A 22258-nucleotide genomic window follows, 5' to 3' on the forward strand; every position below is an offset into this window, starting at 1 on the left:
ACGTAACACAGGCACAGACCCTGACTTCGAGTATTGCGATAATTTATCTTTTGTCTGCGTCGTAATCTGTTTTAGTAGCCAAGAACTACGTTTTCATTAAGAGTAAGAGTTTTCAATACAAAAAAAAATACCATACAATTTTAAAATAGGTAAATTTAATCAGATAAAAATTAATTGAAATAATTTCATCATAAACAAACCATAAAAAAACACGAAGAATTTCTAAAAAGCGACTACTCTGCCAAAAATTGGGTCAGTATTAGACCACTTAAATTATATGGGCCTGAAAAACGTTTCTTACAAGTAGGTACAGATAATATTCAATGAAGAAAGCATAACGCTGAAGTTCCGTGCGATTGGCACTAAGCACTGAATATAATTTCACGAATGAAATGTTTGAAAGTCAAAAATCAAATTTCGCGGTAATTTCAATTCCGTTCCCTATGATTGTCGTCTGCTAATAATGGCGAATTCTCATTCTGGACCCGAGCCAATAATTTATAGTTACTGACGAACAAAAATACGTGGTGCCACACAAAATTACTGAATAATTCAAAATGCTAATTTTAGTAATTTTTCATTTATCAATTGTATGAACTACGGTTTAAATGCAGAAAATTCGGGTACGTACCGCTAACTTTGATCAGGAGTAATATCCGTAATTAAATCAAAGTTGCTGGCGGTGTGCAAAAATATTCCCGAACCATAATAAATGCAAGTGCCTTACAATAACTCTGTCATTCCCAAATACTAAAATTCCACAGAACCGATTGTTTCATTCCAAACATGCTGTCTAACCTCTACGCTGTGAGTACGGACGCATTATGTAATATAAAAAAAAAAATATTTTACTCACAAAAAAAATAATTGCGTGAATAATAAAGTCAAGATAATAAATCAACTAACCTGGCAGCTCTCGGGTAAAATCCTCGCATTCTGATGAAGATTAAGTTCTTTAAATTTCACAAATGATGCTTTTCTTCTTGCTTGTAAGTTGTGTCCCAGCTGGCACAATTTCTCCACACGAGCACAGAGTCTTCCCGATCCTATACACGCCATAGTCCAAACTGTTGTGAGACGACGGTCCCCAAACATACCGCCTTTCGAGAGTGAAATCAACTTCAAGTTGTTTTAGTATGTAATTTACTTCTCTCACTCTTACAGCATCAATTTCGTTATTCGACTGTTTGAAGATACAAATTTTGTTTGTGACAGTTGGCGTGCCTGCAAGAAGAGAAATTTATTTGATAGAAAATTCAAAAGTTTACCATTTATGAAGGTTTTGTATTAAAAATTAGGAGTGACAAAAGTATTAGAATTATTTTAAAGTATTATTAGTGTTATAAAAGGTTTAATTTAAGTACTAATCTATTACCGAGTTTTTTCTTTTCCAACTGTTGCACACTGTAGGTATAAAAAAGTAAACACAAAGATTGAATATTAAATTCTTAAGTTTTAGCAGACGACGTTACAACTGCGTGCAATAAATGTTAGAAATAATGGCGTTAAATGCCGTTCGTAGATTAAGTAATACTTTAAAACAATTGGATAATATGTTGATAAATGTATTACGTCAAACATTTGCCCCAGGTAAGTATTCTCCAAATACTATCGGTGTAGTTTTTGTAGTTAGGTTTTTTTATTGCTTTAATTTTTCCGAGCGTTTTAACTTCGTGAATTTAAATTTATTTGTAGTATATTACTACTCCAACTGATGGTGACTGAATTATTTTAAACAAATAATCTGATTTTCCTCATTTGTTAACAGTGCCATGTTAATGGCACCATCAAAAAAATATTTAGGTTAATTTATTCGTTTTGTTAACAAAAAAAGTTTTATAAGTGCGTGATAGCGATTACCTGTAGCAAAAAGATTTTTTTTCTTACTTAAAACTTATTTTTTAATGTAATTACATTACACTTTGTTACTCCCTGACATTTTTCAGTCATGCTGGTTACATTTAGGTAGCCGGTGCAGTGACTCGACTGCCACTATTGTGCTTTAGCGTAGCTGAGACTGTTTTCCATGAGAGATTGACCTGATTTTTGTCGCTGCCATACTGTTTACTTGATTCTATCTGCAACTTGATCCTATCTGCAACTTGATCCTGTGGTTCTACAGAGATCCTAAGGAATATAGCTTAGCTGAGACTCTTTTTAAAATAATAGAAATGTTTAATGTCAGTACATTACAGCCAAGGCCAAGACAGTTTTCTATGCTAATAAGGCACAATAAGGGTGGAAAACAGTCTTGGCCCTAGCCATAATGTACTTACATCAAAAATTCCTGTTTTTTTTTCTTGGTCTCTGCTACGCTATTATCCTAAGGATCTCTGTAGGACCACAGGATCAAGTTGCAGTTAGTATTAAGTAAACAGTAGGGTGTCTTCAACAGGATCTGGGATATCTCTTGTTAAATACATTCTCAGCTACGCTATTAAAACACAAAACAAATTTACGTCATTATATTTACATAACAGATATTATTATTTTAATATTTGTTAGTTTTTTAGCATTCACTGCTTGGCTCGTGGGTTTCGAACACGTCAAGTTGGTAGAAATAATCCAGGACGTTGACAACTGCTGATGACAATTATTTCTTCCAACTTTTTGCTGCAAAACTCTCAAGCCAAGCCAGCTTATTTCAATGTCCCAGCATGATAAAGGGATTAGCGAGGATTCTTACCAACCAACTAATCGATCCTGAGTTGATCCGAGCCTGAGATGGGGCTCGTATGCAGACACCGCACGTGCTTGCAGAACACTGGCCGGGCACGCAGGTGGCGCTGCAGGGCAGCGGCCTGGCAGGCCACGGATCGCAGGACTGCCAACTGCCGAACGTGTGGGAGGACGGCATGCTGTGGGCCGTGCCCAAGAGCAGGCGCTCTGTCGAGAAGCGGCTGAAGAGGAAGTTCGGGCATCCCGACTACGTGTACAAGTTGTTGCAGCCAAAGAGAAATCTCCTGGTGTGCAGCAACTGTGGGCATCATCACGAGGCGGGGGTCTTGTGTCGTAGGTATTCCCGGCAGATCACGGGTTTCATTCAGCCTTTTGAGCTGAATAACATTTCTAGGCAGTCGTGGATCTGAAAGTAATGAGTTCAGGAGGCGTAGACTACAAATACTATGGTAAATATGTACAGTCGTGGTAGATGCCAAAAAAAATGCTAAAAATCTGAAAATACTTTTATTCTGTGCCCTTTCACTTCCTCTTTTCAAATCAACCGGCGGAGGTAATAAATTCCAAATACTTTAGGAGATATAGAATTTTTAAATTTCATCATATGTAGAGTCGCGGTAGATGCCAAAAAAAATGCTAAAAATCTGAAAATACTTTTATTCTGTGCTCTTTCACTTCCTCTTTTCAAATCAACCGGCGGAGGTAAGAAATTCCAAATACTTTAGGAGATATTGAATTTTTTAATTTTCATCACAATACCTGCGTAGTATGCGGCGATCACCATTGTTTCTTGTCTCAGATAATAAGGTTTTTTGTTTACGAGTATCATATTTCTTATTGGACAATTTTGTCACGTGACTGTTCCGTGATTGGCCAGTATTCAAATGAACCAATAGGTGATTATTTATTCCATGATTGGTCAGTATTCAAATGAACCAATACTTGATTATTTATTCATTTATTGTTCAATACGATGTTTAATTAATTGGTCAACTTCTGCCGTGAACGACTACATCATTTCCTTATAGTGGCAAAGGAAATGTACCCGCCTCCAACTTAGGTGAGTTTTTAACGTTTCTAATTTTAAAGTATTATTTTTTTATTTGTATATTGTTGCGCAAGTAATAAGTAAAAAAAATTACGTGAGTTGTTAATGTTCATCATTTGTCCGGGTTTTGTTAGGTCAGGTCAGTTACATTATAAATAATTTAAAACTAAAGAACCATTAAATTAAATTCACATTATTTTTAATGTCCGCTTAGTTTGAAAGTATTTATAATGTAACTGACCTGACCTAATCGACCATACATATTTACCAATACTATATTTAGTGTTTGTGTCGTTCAAAGATGTAGAAATATACGACCACACAAAAAAAATTACAGTATCAAGTAATTATGACTTTTTTTTTTAAAGATATTTGCTTAAAATCCTTCTATGTAACTGATGTACCTGTTGCTGATGGGTTGGGTTTCACTTGTATTGAAAGTGTTTTTATGCACTCATCAATGTAATATGTTTTTCATCACCTCTTGATATGAGCAACACAGATTAATTGAAGACAGAGACAAAATTTTATCGTAAAAAAAACTGCAGTGAAGAATGGGCAGCTTCATGGTTATCATTCCCCCTCCCCCCTTTGACTAAGGTTAAAGGTTATAAATTTTATCTGTATCAGATGCAGCATCATGTTAAGAACAGTAATTTGAAGTTCGTGCTGGATCAGAACGTCCATCAGTGCTTCACATGTCCAAAAACCATTTACAGAATTACATATGGCAGGTAAGTTTTACATTAAAATTTACATTTAAAAATATGTGCATCAAATTTTTTTACAAATTCTTTTTTTTTTTTTGTAAACAGATTCATTAGTATTAAAGCCCCCACCTACCTGGGAGGACATACGTGTGCAGAACTTAAGGAAAAGACAATTTAAAAACTGCTCAAGATATCCAAGAAGTGTCTGTTTACGGAAATCTTTTAAGAATATTCCGAGGGCAGATGAGGAATAGTTACGCTTTCATATTTTGTTTTTAAACTGTATTGGAAAAGTAAAAATGTCTAAAACGTGAGTTTTCAGAATAATTGTTGGGTGTGAAAAACCTGGTGTATATTCTTGTAAGCACTCAAGGGACTTGTATTAACCTTTATCTTCATTTCTCCACCATATTATGGTAAACTGTCAAATGTCATAGTTGCACTATGCACACCAGTTCAAAGCATTGTGCTTAGAGGCAACACAGCACTAGAAGCACCGGCATGCATCACTAGTCGCCTCACTAACAAAAATACACCCCAAACTAGGTCGGCCCCTTAATACTTGTCATGTATGAGTGTTGTAGTTTAAAAGAAAAATTTGAAAGCTGAAACAATTTTTTTTAAACTATCGTAAAATGTTTTGTGTTGCAGCACACTGCTATGAAAAAATCCGGCTAGAAACGGAAGCAATGCAAACAAAAATCGAGGCAGAGCTGGGATTGAGTCCAGTAGAGCAAGAAGTCATAGTTCTGTACGAAGGAGAAGCAGAAGCTGAACCAAATGAATTCTGGAAGGTCAGTGACGCCAATTCTGGTCTCCGTTAGTTTATCTGTTTGGTCCTATTTGCCCATACGTTGTGTCTTCACAGTTTTTTCCTGGCTGTTCTCTCCACTACACTTTGTAAGGTTTGTATGCAGTCTGTTCTCATCCGTTACTTGCTCTTGGCCATGTGAGTCTTAGAACAATTTATCTTGCTTGCACACACTTGATCCAGCAAGTTTTTACATTCCTTCGTTTATTGCTCTTCCCCGTGCTCCAGATCTGTGCAGAATAACTGTGAATTGTCTTACTAATTATATGTCTAACAGCTCTATAAAATACTGTTGTGGAGTTGACAATGTGCAGGTTTTCTGCAGCATCACCATTGCATGTGTTAAGCAAACTCGTTTCCCCTCTTACACTTTAAAAAGTTTTAGCTGGCCATTTAACCTTGTTTATTCACCACCAACTTCATAGTCTTTTATTGTTTCCATAAAGGTACCTACCTATCTGCGTGTGTCAGAATCTCACTGCAGGCACAGAGTAAGACTTTAGTTGTGCAGTTAACCACAGTATTTATCATGCTCACGTATTTGCTTTTAAGGACATTATTCTTCACTGAGAGGCGAGAAGCTTGGACTCCACTTACTGCAAGGATTCCAAATATTTTGGCAGCAAGTATTATGGACAGCTAAAAGCCATGTTACTTGTTACAGCCATTTTCAAATAACATTTAATTTTTTTTCTTTCTTTCAATACTTGTCTTCTCTAGTTACCAATGGGGTGATAAGTTTACAAATAGCAAATTTCCACAAAATTAAATATGTGTATCCCCATGATATTCTAATACAGTAGTACCACTTTTTCACGTACCTGGGATTTGCGTTTTCCCGTAGTTAACGTATTTTTTTATTTGCACCATCATTTCCCATATAGTATTAATGCATTATTTTCCCGCTATTTGCGGAAGCATTTCACGTAATTTACGTTGCAACAGCGCAGCATCTGTGAGAATACCATCATAAAAAGTTCAGAAAGAACACTATAAAATAAAGTGAGTATTATTATGATTAGAACATATTTCTAATACGTCCATGCACATACTCGCGATACCTTCATTTGCCATTGTAAACAACCTTCACTTCGAAATTTTATTCGGTGCCACGGTAAACTATACGGCCATACGTCTAAATATTCTGATATGCGGAAACAATAGGCAAAGTTAAAACAAAATGTGCCATTCATTTAAATATTTATACATAAATTTATGTACGCACTTTAAATTAAAAGTTATAGACGCGATTACGGAGCGTAACCTAAAATTATTTAAAGAAAACTAATTCCAGCAAAAATGGCATCTTCGTGTATGTGTGGTCAAGCTCGTTTCACTTATGTAGTTAGTTGAAGGTAAGTTTTTCTGGGCAACTTAATATTAGTGATTTAAAATTATAGAATGGCCGTTTGTGTTAGCAATATAATTAAAATTTGTAAATCATTTATAAAAATATAAATGGTATTTTATATTTTAATGATTTTAACAAATTCTCAAAAAAAAAAGTTTCTGGGAGCAGTTGGCAGTAGCGAATTCCGAACATGGCAACAATAGTGCTACGTTTTTTCCAATTCGTAACAAGTGATAGTTTAGTTTTATTTAAATATTTGCCCAAAATCTGAAATAAATAATTTGCTAGTGCAGGAGTATTCATGATGTCCGAAAAAAGTGTAAGAAAAACTCTCACAATGAAAAATTGGACATTTTGGAATGCTATGATGCGCACTTGGGTACCCAAGTTTCTCTTGCTAACGAACTTAAGATTTCGTGTTCAACACTGAACACGATTTTGAGAAACCGCAAGACAGTGGAAGAAAATTCTGTTAAATGTGGGGCAGCGACCGCGAATAAGCAAAAGTATGTAAGGTCATCAATTTACGAGAAGCTGAAAGAGATTTTGAAAAAGTGGTTTACTGAAGCACTATCTGCAAACATTCCCGTCAGTGGTGTTTTACTTCGTGAGAAAACACTGCAAATAGCTGATAGGTTAGGAATCAAAGATTTCACTGCATCTAACGGCTGGATTTGCAGATTTAAAGAAAGAAATAATGTTGTGTTCAGTTTCAGTACAATCTGTGGCGAAAGTAATAAGTAGTAATCTGTGACGAAAGTTGAAACCTGGTAAACTGAGCAGTTATGTCATCATCTCTTGGATTACGCATCAAGGGATGTATTTAATGCAGATGAAACTGGACTGTTCTATGGTGTGATGCCAAGCAAAACACTCAGTTTTAAAGGAGAACGCTGCCATGGAGGAAAAAAACAGTAAATTACGACTTACCGTTCTTCTTGCGACAAATGCAGATGGCAGTGAAAACTTGCCACCATTTGTAATTGGTAAAAGTAAGAATCCCAGATGTTTTAGGAACATAAAAACACTGCCCACAAAGTATTCATCAAACTTGAAGGCTTGGATGACTAGTAGCATTTTTGAGTCTCAGCTACATGCACTGGATGTGAAAATGGGAAGCCAAAACCGTAAAATTGTCCTTTTTTATTGACCAGTGTCCAGCACATCCACATCACATAGAGCTGAGGAACGTAAAGTTGGTCTTTTTTCCTGCTAACTGCACCAGCCATCTGCAGCCTTTAGACTTGGGCATAATTCATGTGTTCAAGGTAAACTACAGGAAAAGGTTGGTGCAGAAAGCTCTGTGCATGCTGGAATCTGGAAAAGACCCCACCACCTTGAAGTTCAATGTTCTTGATGCACTTAATAACATTGCTTATTCGTGGAACAAGGTACAGCCAGAAACTATAGCTGTTTCAAGAAAGCTGGATTCTTTTCTTCTGGAGTGACTGCTGTTGAAGAGTTATCCAGTAATGATCAACTTGATGAAGTGGTGGCAAAACTGCAAGCTGGTGTGTTATTTAGTGACTTTGTAGAAGTAGACAGTGATGTTGTAACAACAGAAATTGAAGACTTAAATGACATTGTCGACAACCATCTGACAGAAAATGCTTCTGTTGACTGTCAAGACAGCGAAGAAGCCGAAGATGGTGAAGAACCTATTCCAACGCAGGCAGAAGCAACTCAGGCGGTGTGTACCTTAAAAAAAATTTGTGTCTAGTTTCAATAATGCTGAAGACCTTATTCCGACCCTGCACAAACTTGAGGTGGACATTGAGCACTTGTGCAGACTCCGTTCAAAACAATCGCACATTTCAGACTTCAAGAAGCTTTAATTAAGATTGATTGTATTTGACTAAGTGTGATATTGAAGATAATTATTGTATAGTAACAATTTTTATTAACAATTGTGTTTAAAGTGCTGTTAAGGTTGTCTTTGTTTTACTGTTTGAGATAATGAAGTGCTTATTAGTGTGTAAAACTTGAGAATATGTAACATTTGACTTTGTTTAGTGCATACTATCTGCTTATAATGGTATTTATAACAGGTAAATATTAATTTTAAAAAATTTAGCATTTCCCACTTTTTACATATTCCTGCATTTTACATATATTTTTTCGGGTCCCTTGAAATATGTAAAAAGAGGATCTACTGTATAATATTTATTTTGTTACAAGTAGTAAAATGTCTGTTTTGCCTTTGCAATAATTGTATGATTCAGCTACACCAAGGTGTTACAATTTAACACTGCCCGTATTTATTCAAAAGCTCTTTCACTCATGTTGCTGTGTCTTACCCTGGTAGGGATTTTTAGTTCTTCATGCCACGCTCATTGAGCTTGTCCAGATGTCTAACACCCAATCTTTTTTTTCTTATATATATAAGTTAGTAATGATATTGGTGCAGGTGTGTTTAATGCTTCTATCAGTTGTAAAGTCTTGAAAGCAATATTACATTTCTCTTGAAACACATATATATCCTACTTAATCCCAATAGTGAATCAGAAGACATTAGTTCATGGAACATTATATGTGACAGAAACTACCACAACATGCTTGTATGTAGTGATTGTTTTTTTAAGCTGTATCCCTGCATGCTGCAAGTCAAGGGAGGCCTTCTTTTCACAGACGAGAGAGCCAAACGCCTGATCGTGCATCTTCGGGTTTTTATTTTTATTTTGGACAACTCATGATAACTAATGGTCAATTAGGTTAGGTTAGCTACATTATAAATACTTTAAAACATTGTGGACGGTTGATTTGGTTAGGATAGCTACAACATTAAAGATACTGTGAAATCATGTAAACGGTGTCCTAGCCCTTGGATAGCTACATATTAAAAAGTTATTTGCTAAACAACCTTCGGGGAACTTTGGGTGTGGCTCTCTCGTCTGTGAAATGGAAGGCTTCCCGCAAGTCAAGGCCAGTTGTTTTTACCTGGTCTGCATTCATGTGGATTGCCGGAAGACTGCGAACGAACTTGTAATTAAAACCGTTCCTTTCAGGGTAAACGCATTGTGGAGATGGACAAGCCCCGGCCCTCTTGGTTCAGCAAGAACTTACTTCAGAAAACCACGACCCCTCCGTCGGACAGCTCCGACGTGAAGCCATCGGAGCTGGCATGAGCCGGGTCGCACTTTTCGTACCGCACGCACTTCGCAGAGTTTAGTTTAACGTGTACATGGTCAGATTATTCAATGTATGATGAAATTCATGCACTCAAACCAAGTGCAATCTTTGGTTTGATGACAGTCTACCATATTGTACATTCTTCTAAATAAACAAAAAAAAACATACTGAACCATACTTTTTTTAGTGGCCGCATGAAAATGTAGAGTTTCAAATAGATGAAAGTTGTGAAAAGCCACAAACAAGGCATAAAACAAAATACGTATGTTTCTTCCAAGATCGTGTAATGAGCATCAAAACAAAAACCTCTTAAATACACTTACTACTAGCAATTCAACGCAAAGCTTTTCACACACCAAAACAGTCTCTCTCACAATATTTATTTACATTTTATTTAAAATTGCTACAAAATATTTTGATTTTAAAATACATAGAAGATACTGTACACACGGCATGACCTTACACTTACAATACAATTTGACAGATGATCACATTAATGAATTATATTCTATGAAAAAGGCAGAAGAATGTTCAGTCTTTAGCTCGTCTTACAGTAATTTGCAGGTATTTATCAGTGGCTTCAACGTTCTTAAACCCCTCTCAGTGAAAAACAATAGTTGTTCTTTAGATGTATTCACTGTAGAGTCTATGTAAATTTTACAATGACATTGCCACTGCTGCCAAAAAAATTGTTTCTCTTATCCAGGCATTTCTACCTTAATATTTATAACTGCTATAATTCTTAATATGTATAATGAGTATCTAGTATAGTTGTGAATTCTGGATAATTTTATGTGAAATGACAAATTAAAAAAAAAGGAACAAGCCATCCATGTCTCACCCCCTCCCCCTTATTACCAATTTTAATTAATTTATCGATTTTTGGGTATAAATTTGTCCATATATTTTCTAGTGTCCTAGACTGCATAAAAATTAGGGTTTTAACCTGTTAACTTGACGTCGATCCAAGTGTCTCCCCTGCTCATAAAGACCGTTATGCTACGCCAACCCCTGGTCCACCCCTGCCCCGTGCAGTGTGATAAGTGATATTGTGTTAATTGTGTATTACAAACGTTACGACGGAACAAGAACGTACCTATATGTAATATATAATATGTTTAATGGTATTTACGTAATATTTTGTAGTATTAATGATTATATTATATGTTTTTCCAAGGAATATGTCAAACATTTACGCAACTTTGTCCACCGGGCGACGAAGCTGAGGCCAACACCCGGAATCTCTCTGAGCGCTCCACATGTCGCGGAGTGGGGGGAGGACGGGCGGAGATGCTTGACGCGCGGCAGGAGAGGGGCAGTAGGCATCTGGCGACTGGATGAGGCGGATGTGCGAGGAGGCCCGGGTCGAAGAGCAGCGACTGGTGAGACCAAGCGTGAGAAGTGGGGAGTTCAGGACTACGTGTGATATGCCGCGAAACATAATTGTATTTATTTCTAATTGTTTATAAGGGTTTTTTGCGACAAGACATTGCGCATATCAGCGCGCATGTAACTACCGTAGCGAGACGGACTTCATGTCTCAGTCGCCGACATCCTAACATAACTTTCTCCCAGCTATCATCGAGAAGGGGCCATAGCTGGGGATCGTCCATTAATCACGTGAGGCTCGAAAGGGGGGGGGGGGGTTTCGGAAAAATCACGAAATATCACAAGGGGGGAGGAGGGGTGTAGAGAGATATCACGTGTATTTATTTTTTCACGCGATTTCTACTAAACCGAAAAGCGACGCGTGACCTTGACTCGCCGTAGCCAGGAAACAATATCCCCGCCCGGCTCGGCTTGCCAGTCGCCAGTAAGACTGTGATTTTGGCGCCGAATATACATGCTGTGCTTAATTTTCCATAATTAAATTAGATTATACCTATATTTAAAGATATTATTCTGAATTTTTTAAAAATATTTTGTACCGAAAAAATACACGTGATTTGTTGGGGGGGGGGGGGGGGGGGGGTAGTCTAAAACCTCACCACACATCACTAGGGGGGAAGGGGGGTTTAAAATTTGCTAAAAAAAACATCACGTGATTAATGGACGACCCCCTAGTCTTTCGTACGAACGAACCACGAGACCACGGGGGGCAGCCCGCACTAGGGGCCTGCCCACCGAAACACATGCAGCCGAGCTTCACTCCGCGGAGGGACGGGTGTTGTGCTGCAGGTAGCCCCATGTAAAGGGACTGTGTGAGGGATTAATTAAATAAGTTGCATCCAAACAGGCAACCTTTTTATTGTAGTGTGGATAGTTGTGTTTGGCCCCCCGCCACAGGCCTGAACCCCGACCCGAGTACTGAACGCAAACCAGCATCACAGGGGGGGGGGGGGGGTGATATCCGCAACTACGACAAACTCAACCATGTGCACATACACACAATAAAAACAGTCTAAGTAAAATCAAAATACCCTCTTATCGCATAATCGTCGCACCCCTACTTTTCAAACTTGATTTTAGAATAAAATGTGCGACGATTATGCGAGAAAACACGGTACTGCAAATGCATTACCTACTATTATACAGTACAAAGTGAACTTCACTAAAAATCACACACCGATTCTTAGTCTGCATGTTTCTGTAGGAGGACAAATGACGATATAGCACAAGTGTAGACACACTATCACAATCATCGAGTACAGAATACCGTACTTAAGCTTGAACCTTGTACCGGACAATCAACACATCATGTCCGAGCTAGGAGCTGCCAGCTCGTGTGGACCCATATAGCGGCACTGATGGGACTTAAAACACACACAGCCAGCTTTTATATTTTATCAGTGTTCTTACTGCACGTGGATAAACTAAAGTTGTGTAACTGAAATTCAGATTTTTTAAGTCATATCCATTATACCTACCATTTACCACTGTACGTATTAATTGGATACGTGAGAGATAAAAGTGTTACTATTTAAATGTTTGAATTCAAATCTTTGCACTTATTATTACCGAGGGGGATTCTCGTACGCACAGTATTTCCTCCACACGTGTAAATGGAAGGTAAGTCCAGCCTGGCCTCCACCGCTGTCCAGGAGCAGGTTGTTCCGAGCCAGGAGCCGACGGACGTCTACTCCTGGATGACCTCGAAGTTGTCGAGCGCGGGATCCGCCTCCTCGGATTGGAAGTGCGCATACACGTGCTGCGCGAAGTCGTCGAAGGTCGACGCCGACATGTCGTACAGCCTCCGGCACAGCGGGCACATGCGTACCTCCGCGGCGTCTCCGGGGGGCTCCGCCACCTGCTCCAGTTGCTGCCGCAACTCCGCGGAGCAGCAGGCCAGGTCGTCGTCCCGCCACTTGCGAGCCTCCGCCGTCGTCGCCGCGCCTGCGTCCGCGACAGCCTCCGTCATCGTGGCCTTCTCTACGTGCTCGCAGCACGCCTCGCCTGCGAACGTACCACAACGCCTGCTTTACCTGCAGCCAAGAGACTCGCTTCCTGAGACGACTATCAACACACCAAGCATAATTTTCAAACGTTCCTTCACACTTTACGTGTGAGCAGGGGCGCAACAACAGGGGGGGGGGGGGGGGGGGGGCAAGGGTATTTTGCCCCCCCCCCCCCCCCCTCTCTGAAACCTTGAAGTGGGGGCAAACGGGGGGCAAAGAAAGTGCTGTGTAATCAATTTTTAGATAATAAAACTGCTTAAATAGCACCATTTTCCACCTTGAAATACAAATTTCCCGGGGGGGGGGGGGGGACGACAACCCCCGGACCCCCCACTTCAATAGAGGAGGATCAATGATTCTCTAAAAAAGGTATATTGCCCCTCCCCCCCCCCCCCCCCCCTTTGGAAATTTAGTTGTTGCACCCCTGCGTGTGAACATTCAGAAAAGTGATACACATAGTGGTTTTTAACATTTTAGTTTGTTGTTTATAAGCTGTATTCATTTACACTTAACAACATAAAGTTGTCAGCAGATCACTAAACTGGTGGTCTTCAGCCTAATACCAACATTTCAATCATATTCACTGACAAGCGGACACTTTTGAAAACGCCACGTGTACCACACTGACCGCACGCCTCCAGTACCATGGCAATGAAGATGTCGTGTTTCTTCCCGTGTAAGAGAGTTGGTGTGCCAAATGAAACTATGATCGCAACTTAAAAAGTACGTAAGGAAACTACAAAAGCGGTTCAATTTTTTTGTGATGGTGCTGCTATCTCTAGTATTTTTGCTGTAACAATAGTATCGATGGTTGCGAAACATCTGCTAGAATGTGTTGGAACCAGTTACTAGCCTAACGCAGGGCACCATTTATTAAAACTGTTAGTGATTTGTTTCCTTACTGGGATTCGGTTTGAACACATTCTGGGATATGGCCCGCAAGTTAAGTTATATACCTCGTTTAGGGTAAAATTTCAATCCGGATTGAACCTGGCGTGGAGTGAACTCGGAGTCAATGTGTAACGAACATAGATTGACGAAATGTGTTTATGGTAAATATCACAATCCAGATTGAAATGTAAACAAGATCGAAGTTGGAATTAACATGGACTGAAAATGTTGTGGTTTTTTCTGTCCAGCAATCATAAAATATGTTTTTCAATCATTACGTCCTACAATAACTCTACTTCCATCTCTGTCCACATATTCCTCTGCTCTTTTTTTTTTGCCATTTTCACAAATTATGCCTGAAATGCAACGAGACCAATAACAAACAATGCAATATGGCGGCGGCTTGCTCGTGCAAGTTTTCTTTTCACTCCAGTCCGTGTTTAAAGTAAAATCTCAATCCGGATTCTTCAGTCCAGTCCACCTCAACAAGTGGAGTGGATTATCTCACTTCACTCCAACTTCAGTCCACAACAAAGTGTTTTAAGTAATATTTCAATCTAGATTCCTCCACTCCAGATTCAATCCGGATTGATATTTTACCCTAAACGTTGTGTCCCAACACAGCAACGCTTATTCACTATCTAACCCGAAAGTCATGGGAATACCGCCATAAGTTAATTGCAATTACACTGTTTGGAATAATACATTTTCTACTAAATACCTCATTTATGCACAAACTCCACAGATAAATGTCATCTCATGATTATTCTAGGTTTATACTTGTGTGCCACATCTGAAATGCATATTAAAGTACTACCTCAAGTTATCCAACTGTAAAGTAAACTATGTAGACATTTGGACACTGTTTTTCATAGCAGATGTTCATTGCAGTAAAAATCTAGCTTCAACCATTTGCATTCATTTTATTTAGTAAAACTGCATGGTTAATTCTTTTAATTCCTACAGAATCTTTTTTTTTTTAATTGGCATTCAAACATAACTTTAAAAGTTTATGTGATAACCCATGAATCGTTATTGCCCTACATTAATATAATATTCTGTTACAAGTACAATAAACTAAAACAAAATTAGTGGAGCAAATTAAATTCAATATAATAGACATGTAAAAATACACATGGTTCCTACTTATTGCTTCATTAAGAAAATTTTTTACACATGATTAGAAATTCAAGTTTAAATTATTAATATTTAAATAACAAGCATGTACTTTATCATCCAAAAATTAAAAAAAGTTCTGACAGGCACATAAACAATTTGCCATTGAAAACTGTTTTCATGTTATTTTCTAACTCAGATCACATTTCAGAGTCTTTGGAGTTACCTGTATTCTCGACAGAGCACTTGATGGAACGTTACATTGCTATCTCGCAAAGAGAAATGTACATGTAAATTGATATCCATGATTGTATAGGCAATGAAAACAATACTACATAAAAATTGATTTTAATTTACATGTTGCATATTAGTCACAGATGTGTCTTAGTATACCTTCATGTTAAAATTATGCTCAAAATTGTTTGGTGAAAGATTAGGTTACTTCGTGAACCTTCTACGCACAAAAACAAAGAAGCAGTAGTGCCGGTGTTGACATCTGCCAGATATTTTATTTCAACACTAAATTCTTGCCACAAGAATTTTATTAATGTATCAATATTAAAATCTTTATGTAAATACTTATGTCTTAACAAATATTAGACAGTAAATATTTTATTTATGATCTAGCTAATGCCTGACATGCATTGCAATGCCTAAATCAATTTTTTTTGTAATTGGTTTGAAGTAGGTACACATATACAAAGCACATCAATCTCTCAAATTTGCTATCTCTCTATATATCTATACTAATATTATAAAGCTGAAGAGTTTGTTTGTTTGGTTGTTTGTTTGAACGCGCTAATATCAGAAACCACTGGTCCGTTTTGAAAAATTCTTTCAGTGTTGGATAGTACATTTATCGAGGAAGGCTATAGGCTATATTATATTATCAATAACATTAGGGATCCTTACTAAAAGTCCAATTTAGAATCAAATGCGTTGGAGGGGGTTAGATACAACATGCAGTACACGTACAAAGTGTGTGTTATGCCGCAGGCGCTAGAAGTGCAGGCGCTAGAAGTTTATTTTGTATTGCCTATTAACATTGTTGCCACACACTAAATGCTTTATCATTCTTAATTTTCCCATACAAGTAAAAAACATTAACAATCAAAATCTATACTATTTTACAAAAATTATGAACAAAATAATTTGGGGAATTAGCACTCAAATTTGGGGAAGAAGCACACAAATCACTCCCCAAAGAATCTTAATTTTTTTCCTTTTAGTCACATATATGACTTTCTGTGACAGCATAGTACTTATTCCTGCAGCACAATTCCCCATTTCCTAAATTTGTTGAATAATTTTAGGGATTTTTCAGCAACCATAGATAATCGTAACCACAAATATTTTGTCAATATTGCAACATCTTTCTCACATAAATTCACTCTCAAAAACCATGTGTAAGATTTTCATCATCCATTAAGAAACAGCAGGTTAACCAACTTTGGAGCTTGATGAAACATATCCGCCAGGGGTGCATGAGTCACTGGTACCTACCAATCCAGACACGCACAAACACCAATGCAGACCACAAGGTCAAAGATCTTGACCTCTGACATGGCTGGCCAATCCCCGCACAAAGCACATTATGCATGTTATCCTTACTGCATGGCTGAAACCCAGTAGAACAGCCTGGGACACAACTAGTGTCTTCCCTAACCCAGGCCCCTCCCAAGCAAATACACTTAGCTTTAGTTAGGATAGGAAGAAAAAAAAATTAAACGTGTGCTACGTGAAACTCACAATTTTGTATTAGACTACTGGTTCTTTGGCTCTGTGCATAGAAGATTTACGAAGTAACCTAACCTTTCACTAAATGATTTTGAGCGTAAATTCAACATGAATGTAAACTAGGATGTTATCTGTGACAAATATGCAACATGTAAATTGAAACCAGTTTTTATGATAAATGACACTTGAATAGCGGGAAGAAAGTATTTTCTGCAATATAATTTGAGGGAGAGTATTGCAATACATACATTAAAAGCCACATAAAGGGGACCTAAAGGAAATGTTGTTAGTTGGGATAACGTAATTACCGAGAATGCAAGTACATACAGGGTTTCACATCTGTAACTCTTGTATGTCACAAATGATTAACTTTAACATCATAAAACTTTCTGATTAATTGCATTACATGCAACAATAATGAAAAGTGTGTCTGAATATTTTTTTCCATATATTTTGTATCTGTTGAGGCATTAATATAATTTCTGACCAGATATTATTCACCAGGTTCAAATGTAATGTTTTCACATATAAAATGAATTTCCCTCAAACAGGTCCATCAAGCTAAAACCTGCAAATATTAATATTCGTCATATTGTGGGGTATAAGCGGTAGCAGTAAACATTTAAGTTCTGTAGATTAGTTTATTATATTTGATACATTTTTTTAACATTTTTGAAAAAGTGCGTCCACAATTAGTCAACTTGTGCCTCGACCTTCACTCCAACACGAGTACAGCATCCTGGCTGTAACAGACCCACCAGTGGCCCCCGCCCCGACAATAACCCCACCGCCTCATCTGACCAAGCTCCCTGGCTCCTCAAACAGCAAATTATGGCTTCAGGAGAAAACTTTGCGATCACTAGCTTTTCATCATTTCCGAGTGATGTCAGATAAAACTCATAATAACTGGACACAAAATTTAGAGCAAGAGAAATTAACCTCTATTAGTAATTAAAGATAAAATAAATATTTTTGACACTCAACTTCCCGTGCAAGAGCTCAGCGCCTCGCACCCAGGCAGGGGAAGGGTGAGGGGGATATATTCCATCCCCTCCCCCCTAAAAAAAATCCTAAAAAAACTATCATTCCCACAAACAAAAGGTAAGAAGTTAATAACCAACAGCGGGCAAAGGGGTTCTAACTGAAATGAAACTGGACGGAGGCCGTGAGACAGTGAGAGACGCCCAGCCGAGTGACTCGCTCGCACACCCTTCGGCTCCTCACCGGTCCTGCGGGCGCCGACGCTCTCCAAGGCGACCCTCAGCTTGCTGCGCTGGGCCTCCAGCACGGCCTTGAGCTCGCACAGCTTGGCGTGGTGGGCACTCAGCTGCTCCAACGTGGACTCGTCGCAGTCCTCCAGGTAGCCAAAGTCCAGGTTCGGGATGGCAAACGACGACGTCTCGCTGTGCATCTTCACCATCTGCCACACCAGCCAAGCATCCTGCCTCAAGTTATGAACGAACGGGTTTGAAGTCTCGTTGAATTAATGTCGTTAAGAGACTGTGAGGGATGGCAAGAAGATAATGGAGCATTGATGGGAAAAATGGACAGGTAAAGAAGAAGCATGTAAAAGACATGACAAATCGACACAAAAGCTGGATCCTGTTCATCCGTTTCCCCTCCTATAAATACTGTACCTCAAACCAATCGTAAGGCCCAAAAACTTCCGAAGCTTTAACCTTCTACGGATGAAATTATAACCTCCAAAATACTAACAAAGTACTGCAGACAACGTTTACTATCTTAAAGGTTTTGAAGTTAGTTTAAGCTCCTTCCATTAAATTTTTTTATGTTTGAACACATTTTAAGTTTGATTTTTGATATAAAAATAGACTGAGACAGATAAGTGAAATAATGGTAAACAGAAAATATATTTATAAAAATCAAAGCAAAAAAAATTTTTTTTATGATTCACAAGTGCTTAACTTTCATTAGCATACCTAGAGAAATTTTTACCACTATTTAAACTTATAGTCTGCTGGTAGTGTGTTGGCAGCATCGAAATATAAAAAGTATTTGACGGACATGTGGATTTAAGTGAACCGCTCAGCTTGTTGATGGGTGAACTTAATAGTTTGAGGGTCCACCTTGATGCAGTAAGCAAATTAAACTACAGTGTCCACATAATAATAAGCTATTAAAGTTTTTTTTTTTTCACTGAGTTCTTCAGCAACCACATATTTTGAGTAATCGTAGGTATGTTTGATCAAATGTAAACCCTGCAAACATAAGCTAATATCACCACTTTAAAACAGAGTTTTAATGATAATAATAGTAAGTTAAATATAATGTTGTTAAAAAGAGCACTGTTCGTTTGGCATTCAGTGTGTTTGGTGAAAGAAATGCATATGATATGATTGTTTTTTTTTTCTTTTTATTGATAGGTAGGTACTTAATTGACTAGAATGAGAGTGTATCTTAAAATAAAAAGTGTTATTTATTGGCCAGATAAATTTTGGTTGATAATTCCTAAGGAGACTGATCTTTCAAAAGTGCTCCAGGAAGCATCAATCCGTTTTCCAATAAAACTATTAACGAAAAAAGCTCTTGCTGGATAATAATACAGCATTTTTCTTTTTTGTAATTTTATTTTAATGATTTTTAGATAAGGTTCCAAAGCTCAAACAATTCACTACTGAATCATCATGTATGGACCATAAAATGCTGGTCAATTGCTCAATTCATTTACCTCTGCATACTGTTGTTCAAGTCCTATTTTTTCCTGCAGCAAGTTCTTTAGTAGTTTAATAGACATTTCCTCCAGGCTTTGATCTTCTGAACCTGAAAACAATAAGCACTCTCTGTTAATCTCACATTCAAAGGTAAATACTGAAATGTGGGTTCCCAGTGATTTGCCCATGTTTTCTCCTTGTTCTCTTATATGGAGAAAATTAATCTAGAATTTACTGGTGAGTTATAAGTACAAACATAGGAACTTAAAATTCATTGATGGGTATTTATTCTGTAATCATGTATCCAAGTTTATTCCTTGATCCTGATGGCATGATACTGAATACATTGATCCAATGGTAACTTACATGAAGCTTGCTGTTTTAATTTAGTATTTTAAAGGGTAAACATGTAGTTGAGCGGTATTTGCGGAAAAAAAAAAATTAAAAATCCGAAAATACCTTTATTAGATGCTCTTCAACTTCCTCTTTTCATTAAAAGCGGCGGAGGTAAGAAATTCCAAATACTTTAGGAGATATCGAATTTTTAAATTTCATCATATGTAGTTGAGCGGTATTTGCGAAAAAAAAATGTTAAAAATCCGAAAATACCTTTATTAGATGCTCTTCAACTTCCTCTTTTCATTAAAAGCGATCATTACATCAGGATCAAAGGATAAACTTGGATATGTGATACAGAATAATTACACAATAATGGATCACCAGGAAAATATAAAACCTAACCACAGTTAGGTAATCCTGCACTAGTGTGGCTTTCTCGTGGATTAATAATTACGAAACTAGTACTTTTGAGGTAATGTTTCTTGATTGTCCCGCAGAACAATTATTATTTCAAATGTCGCTAACCTTATGATTATTCAGTATTTTACATTTAACCAACATAACCTAGCCAAACACACACTATTTTTAATGTAGATAAACAAAGTAACCCAATATTTAGACAGTAAACTACATTAAATAGTATAATGCAGTTTTACAAAATAAAGTATTATGAGAGGAACTGAAAATAACAAACACATATTTTCATAATTCATTTTTTCGCACAAGTCAAATTTATGATGGATTACGAAGAGATGAATATCAAATTTGAAGATTAAGATCATCTGTGATTAACCTGAATGGCTTAGGCTGTTTTTCCAGGCCCCTGTAATTCACTACTAATTGGTTAGGTTGTTATGTAAGACCCCTATGGTCCCCATTCCACAATGAATCCTAGGTTTTTGGACTTTTTTCTGTCACATTTTGAAGACCCACTTCAATGACCCTTCGGATCAAATGATAAAAGTACATGTTTCCTGAGACCTGTGCAGCTACCTTCATTAGAACAAAAGTATTAATACAGACAGTATTATTTATCCTGGAATCCTTATTACACAAATAAAAACTAATTTTCTATCAATATTTTAAAGAAGTTTATTACCTTGCGATTTAACAACTGCAAAAGATGGCAGAATAATCTTATTGTCACCCAACTGCACTGATAACATATTGTCACCATCTTTATTTTGAATCATTTTATCCTTGTCGAGTGTGCCCAGCATACATGCAGTGTTTCCAGTTTCTGGTATTTTGCTAACGGAGTTGTCGCCGGGTAGTGAGAGAGAGATTTTGGACAGTTGATTCCCTAATGATTGATTTGCTTCCGTCAATGATGAAAGCCTACACCACAGCTGTCTATTTTCTGATGCAACCATGAACAAGTGATGCCTTAATTGAGAATTTTGCCTTGACAATCTAGCAATCTTTTCTTCCGAACTTGTGACTTCTCTCCGAGGAGAACGTAAGATTATCTTTTCATCGTCACTTTCATTTTCGTCGCCAGATAAATTTTTCACACTGGTCAGTGTCATACGTAACCTCAAATTCTCCTCTTCTTCAGCTGCCAACCTTTGCTGAAGTTGCTGGCATCGCTCTTTCATAGTCTGAAGTGCAACTTGCAATGCATACTGCGAGCCTAAAGTTTCAACGGCTGGAGTTTTATGCTTGTCTTTACTTCGTCCGCCAGGTGAGTTACGTGGACTTTCTTTATCTTCTACACTCATAATACAATTTATCGTTACTCCCTTACCAAATTATACAACCAGGTTGGAATTACCAACTATTAAAAGATTTTTAACACTCTTAATAAATTTCATTCGACCAAATAAAATCCTACAATATGTAAACATGTCATCACATGATCCTGACAGTTATTCACATTTTAAAAAATCCCATGGTTCATACCAACATCAGAAAAAAGATTCACATTACTAAAAACAAAGTTTTAGATAACCAATTATTGTTTGTATTATTATTATTACTATTATTATTATTATTATTATTATTATTATTATTATTATTATTATTATAACCTTATTTAAGACATATTTATTTTTAAAATTCTTTAATATTTCAATATATTTTACTTACCGATTAATTTCGTTAGCAAAATTTATTTTTCTAGCTAAATACCATGTAATTGCTACGTAATCGATAATCGAAAGAATTCGTAGAAGTTGGATCAAGTTAACTGTTACGTTAACTTTACCGTATGTCACAGTAGTTAATGTAAAAATACTGTTTTGCGAACTAAGACCAAAGCGATGGCGCAAAGTTAACGTCAATTTATTGTCGTTGGTCAACGTAACGAGCTTCATGTTACCTATATATAAATTAATATATTTTCCGATTACTGTATTTAGCACATGAAGTTGGTTAGGAA

General features: G+C 37.2%; 3 protein-coding genes across 3 annotated transcripts in view; 1 reads left to right on the top strand and 2 right to left on the bottom strand.

Moving 5' to 3' along the window:
- The window catches only part of LOC134528419 (all trans-polyprenyl-diphosphate synthase PDSS1), a 203376-nt gene extending 202216 nt beyond the window's left edge, over nucleotides 1–1160 (bottom strand). The window contains exon 1 of the mRNA XM_063362020.1: nucleotides 907–1160. Coding sequence (XP_063218090.1) covers nucleotides 907–1095 — 189 coding nt within the window. The 5' untranslated portion in view covers nucleotides 1096–1160. The remainder of the gene's footprint in view (nucleotides 1–906) is intronic.
- Nucleotides 1161–1399: 239 nt separating this feature from the next.
- LOC134528422 (large ribosomal subunit protein bL32m) lies at nucleotides 1400–9900 on the top strand. Its single transcript, XM_063362022.1, has 4 exons — nucleotides 1400–1590; nucleotides 2761–3012; nucleotides 5089–5231; nucleotides 9605–9900. Exons 1-4 carry the CDS (start codon nucleotides 1488–1490, stop codon nucleotides 9722–9724), a joined length of 618 nt encoding a protein of 205 aa, XP_063218092.1. The 5' UTR covers nucleotides 1400–1487; the 3' UTR covers nucleotides 9725–9900.
- An 88-nt stretch (nucleotides 9901–9988) lies between these two features.
- On the bottom strand, nucleotides 9989–21778 carry LOC134528421 (protein spindle-F). The gene is made up of 4 exons (XM_063362021.1): nucleotides 20978–21778; nucleotides 19557–19648; nucleotides 18092–18287; nucleotides 9989–13121 (listed from the first exon to the last, which is right to left on the bottom strand). Exons 1-4 carry the CDS (start codon nucleotides 21597–21599, stop codon nucleotides 12805–12807), a joined length of 1227 nt encoding a protein of 408 aa, XP_063218091.1. The 5' UTR covers nucleotides 21600–21778; the 3' UTR covers nucleotides 9989–12804.
- Nucleotides 21779–22258: the final 480 nt, after the last annotated feature.

This window comes from Bacillus rossius, chromosome 1, assembly GCF_032445375.1.
Source record: "Bacillus rossius redtenbacheri isolate Brsri chromosome 1, Brsri_v3, whole genome shotgun sequence".
NCBI classification, from domain to species: domain Eukaryota; kingdom Metazoa; phylum Arthropoda; class Insecta; order Phasmatodea; family Bacillidae; genus Bacillus; species Bacillus rossius.

Excerpts from the sequence above, each read along its gene's own strand:
- LOC134528422 (XM_063362022.1), top strand. The coding sequence starts at position 1,488 with ATGTTAGAAATAATGGCGTTAAATGCCGTTCGTAGATTAAGTAATACT. Across the intron at positions 1,591-2,760 it reads ACGTCAAACATTTGCCCCAG|AACACTGGCCGGGCACGCAG; the intron begins GTAAGTATTCTC and ends ACGTGCTTGCAG. Across the intron at positions 3,013-5,088 it reads CGAGGCGGGGGTCTTGTGTC|CACACTGCTATGAAAAAATC; the intron begins GTAGGTATTCCC and ends TTTGTGTTGCAG.
- LOC134528421 (XM_063362021.1), bottom strand. The coding sequence starts at position 21,599 with ATGAGTGTAGAAGATAAAGAAAGTCCACGTAACTCACCTGGCGGACGA. Across the intron at positions 19,649-20,977 it reads TGCAGTTGTTAAATCGCAAG|GTTCAGAAGATCAAAGCCTG; the intron begins GTAATAAACTTC and ends TATTGTTTTCAG. Across the intron at positions 13,122-18,091 it reads CGTCGGCGCCCGCAGGACCG|GCGAGGCGTGCTGCGAGCAC; the intron begins GTGAGGAGCCGA and ends GTACGTTCGCAG.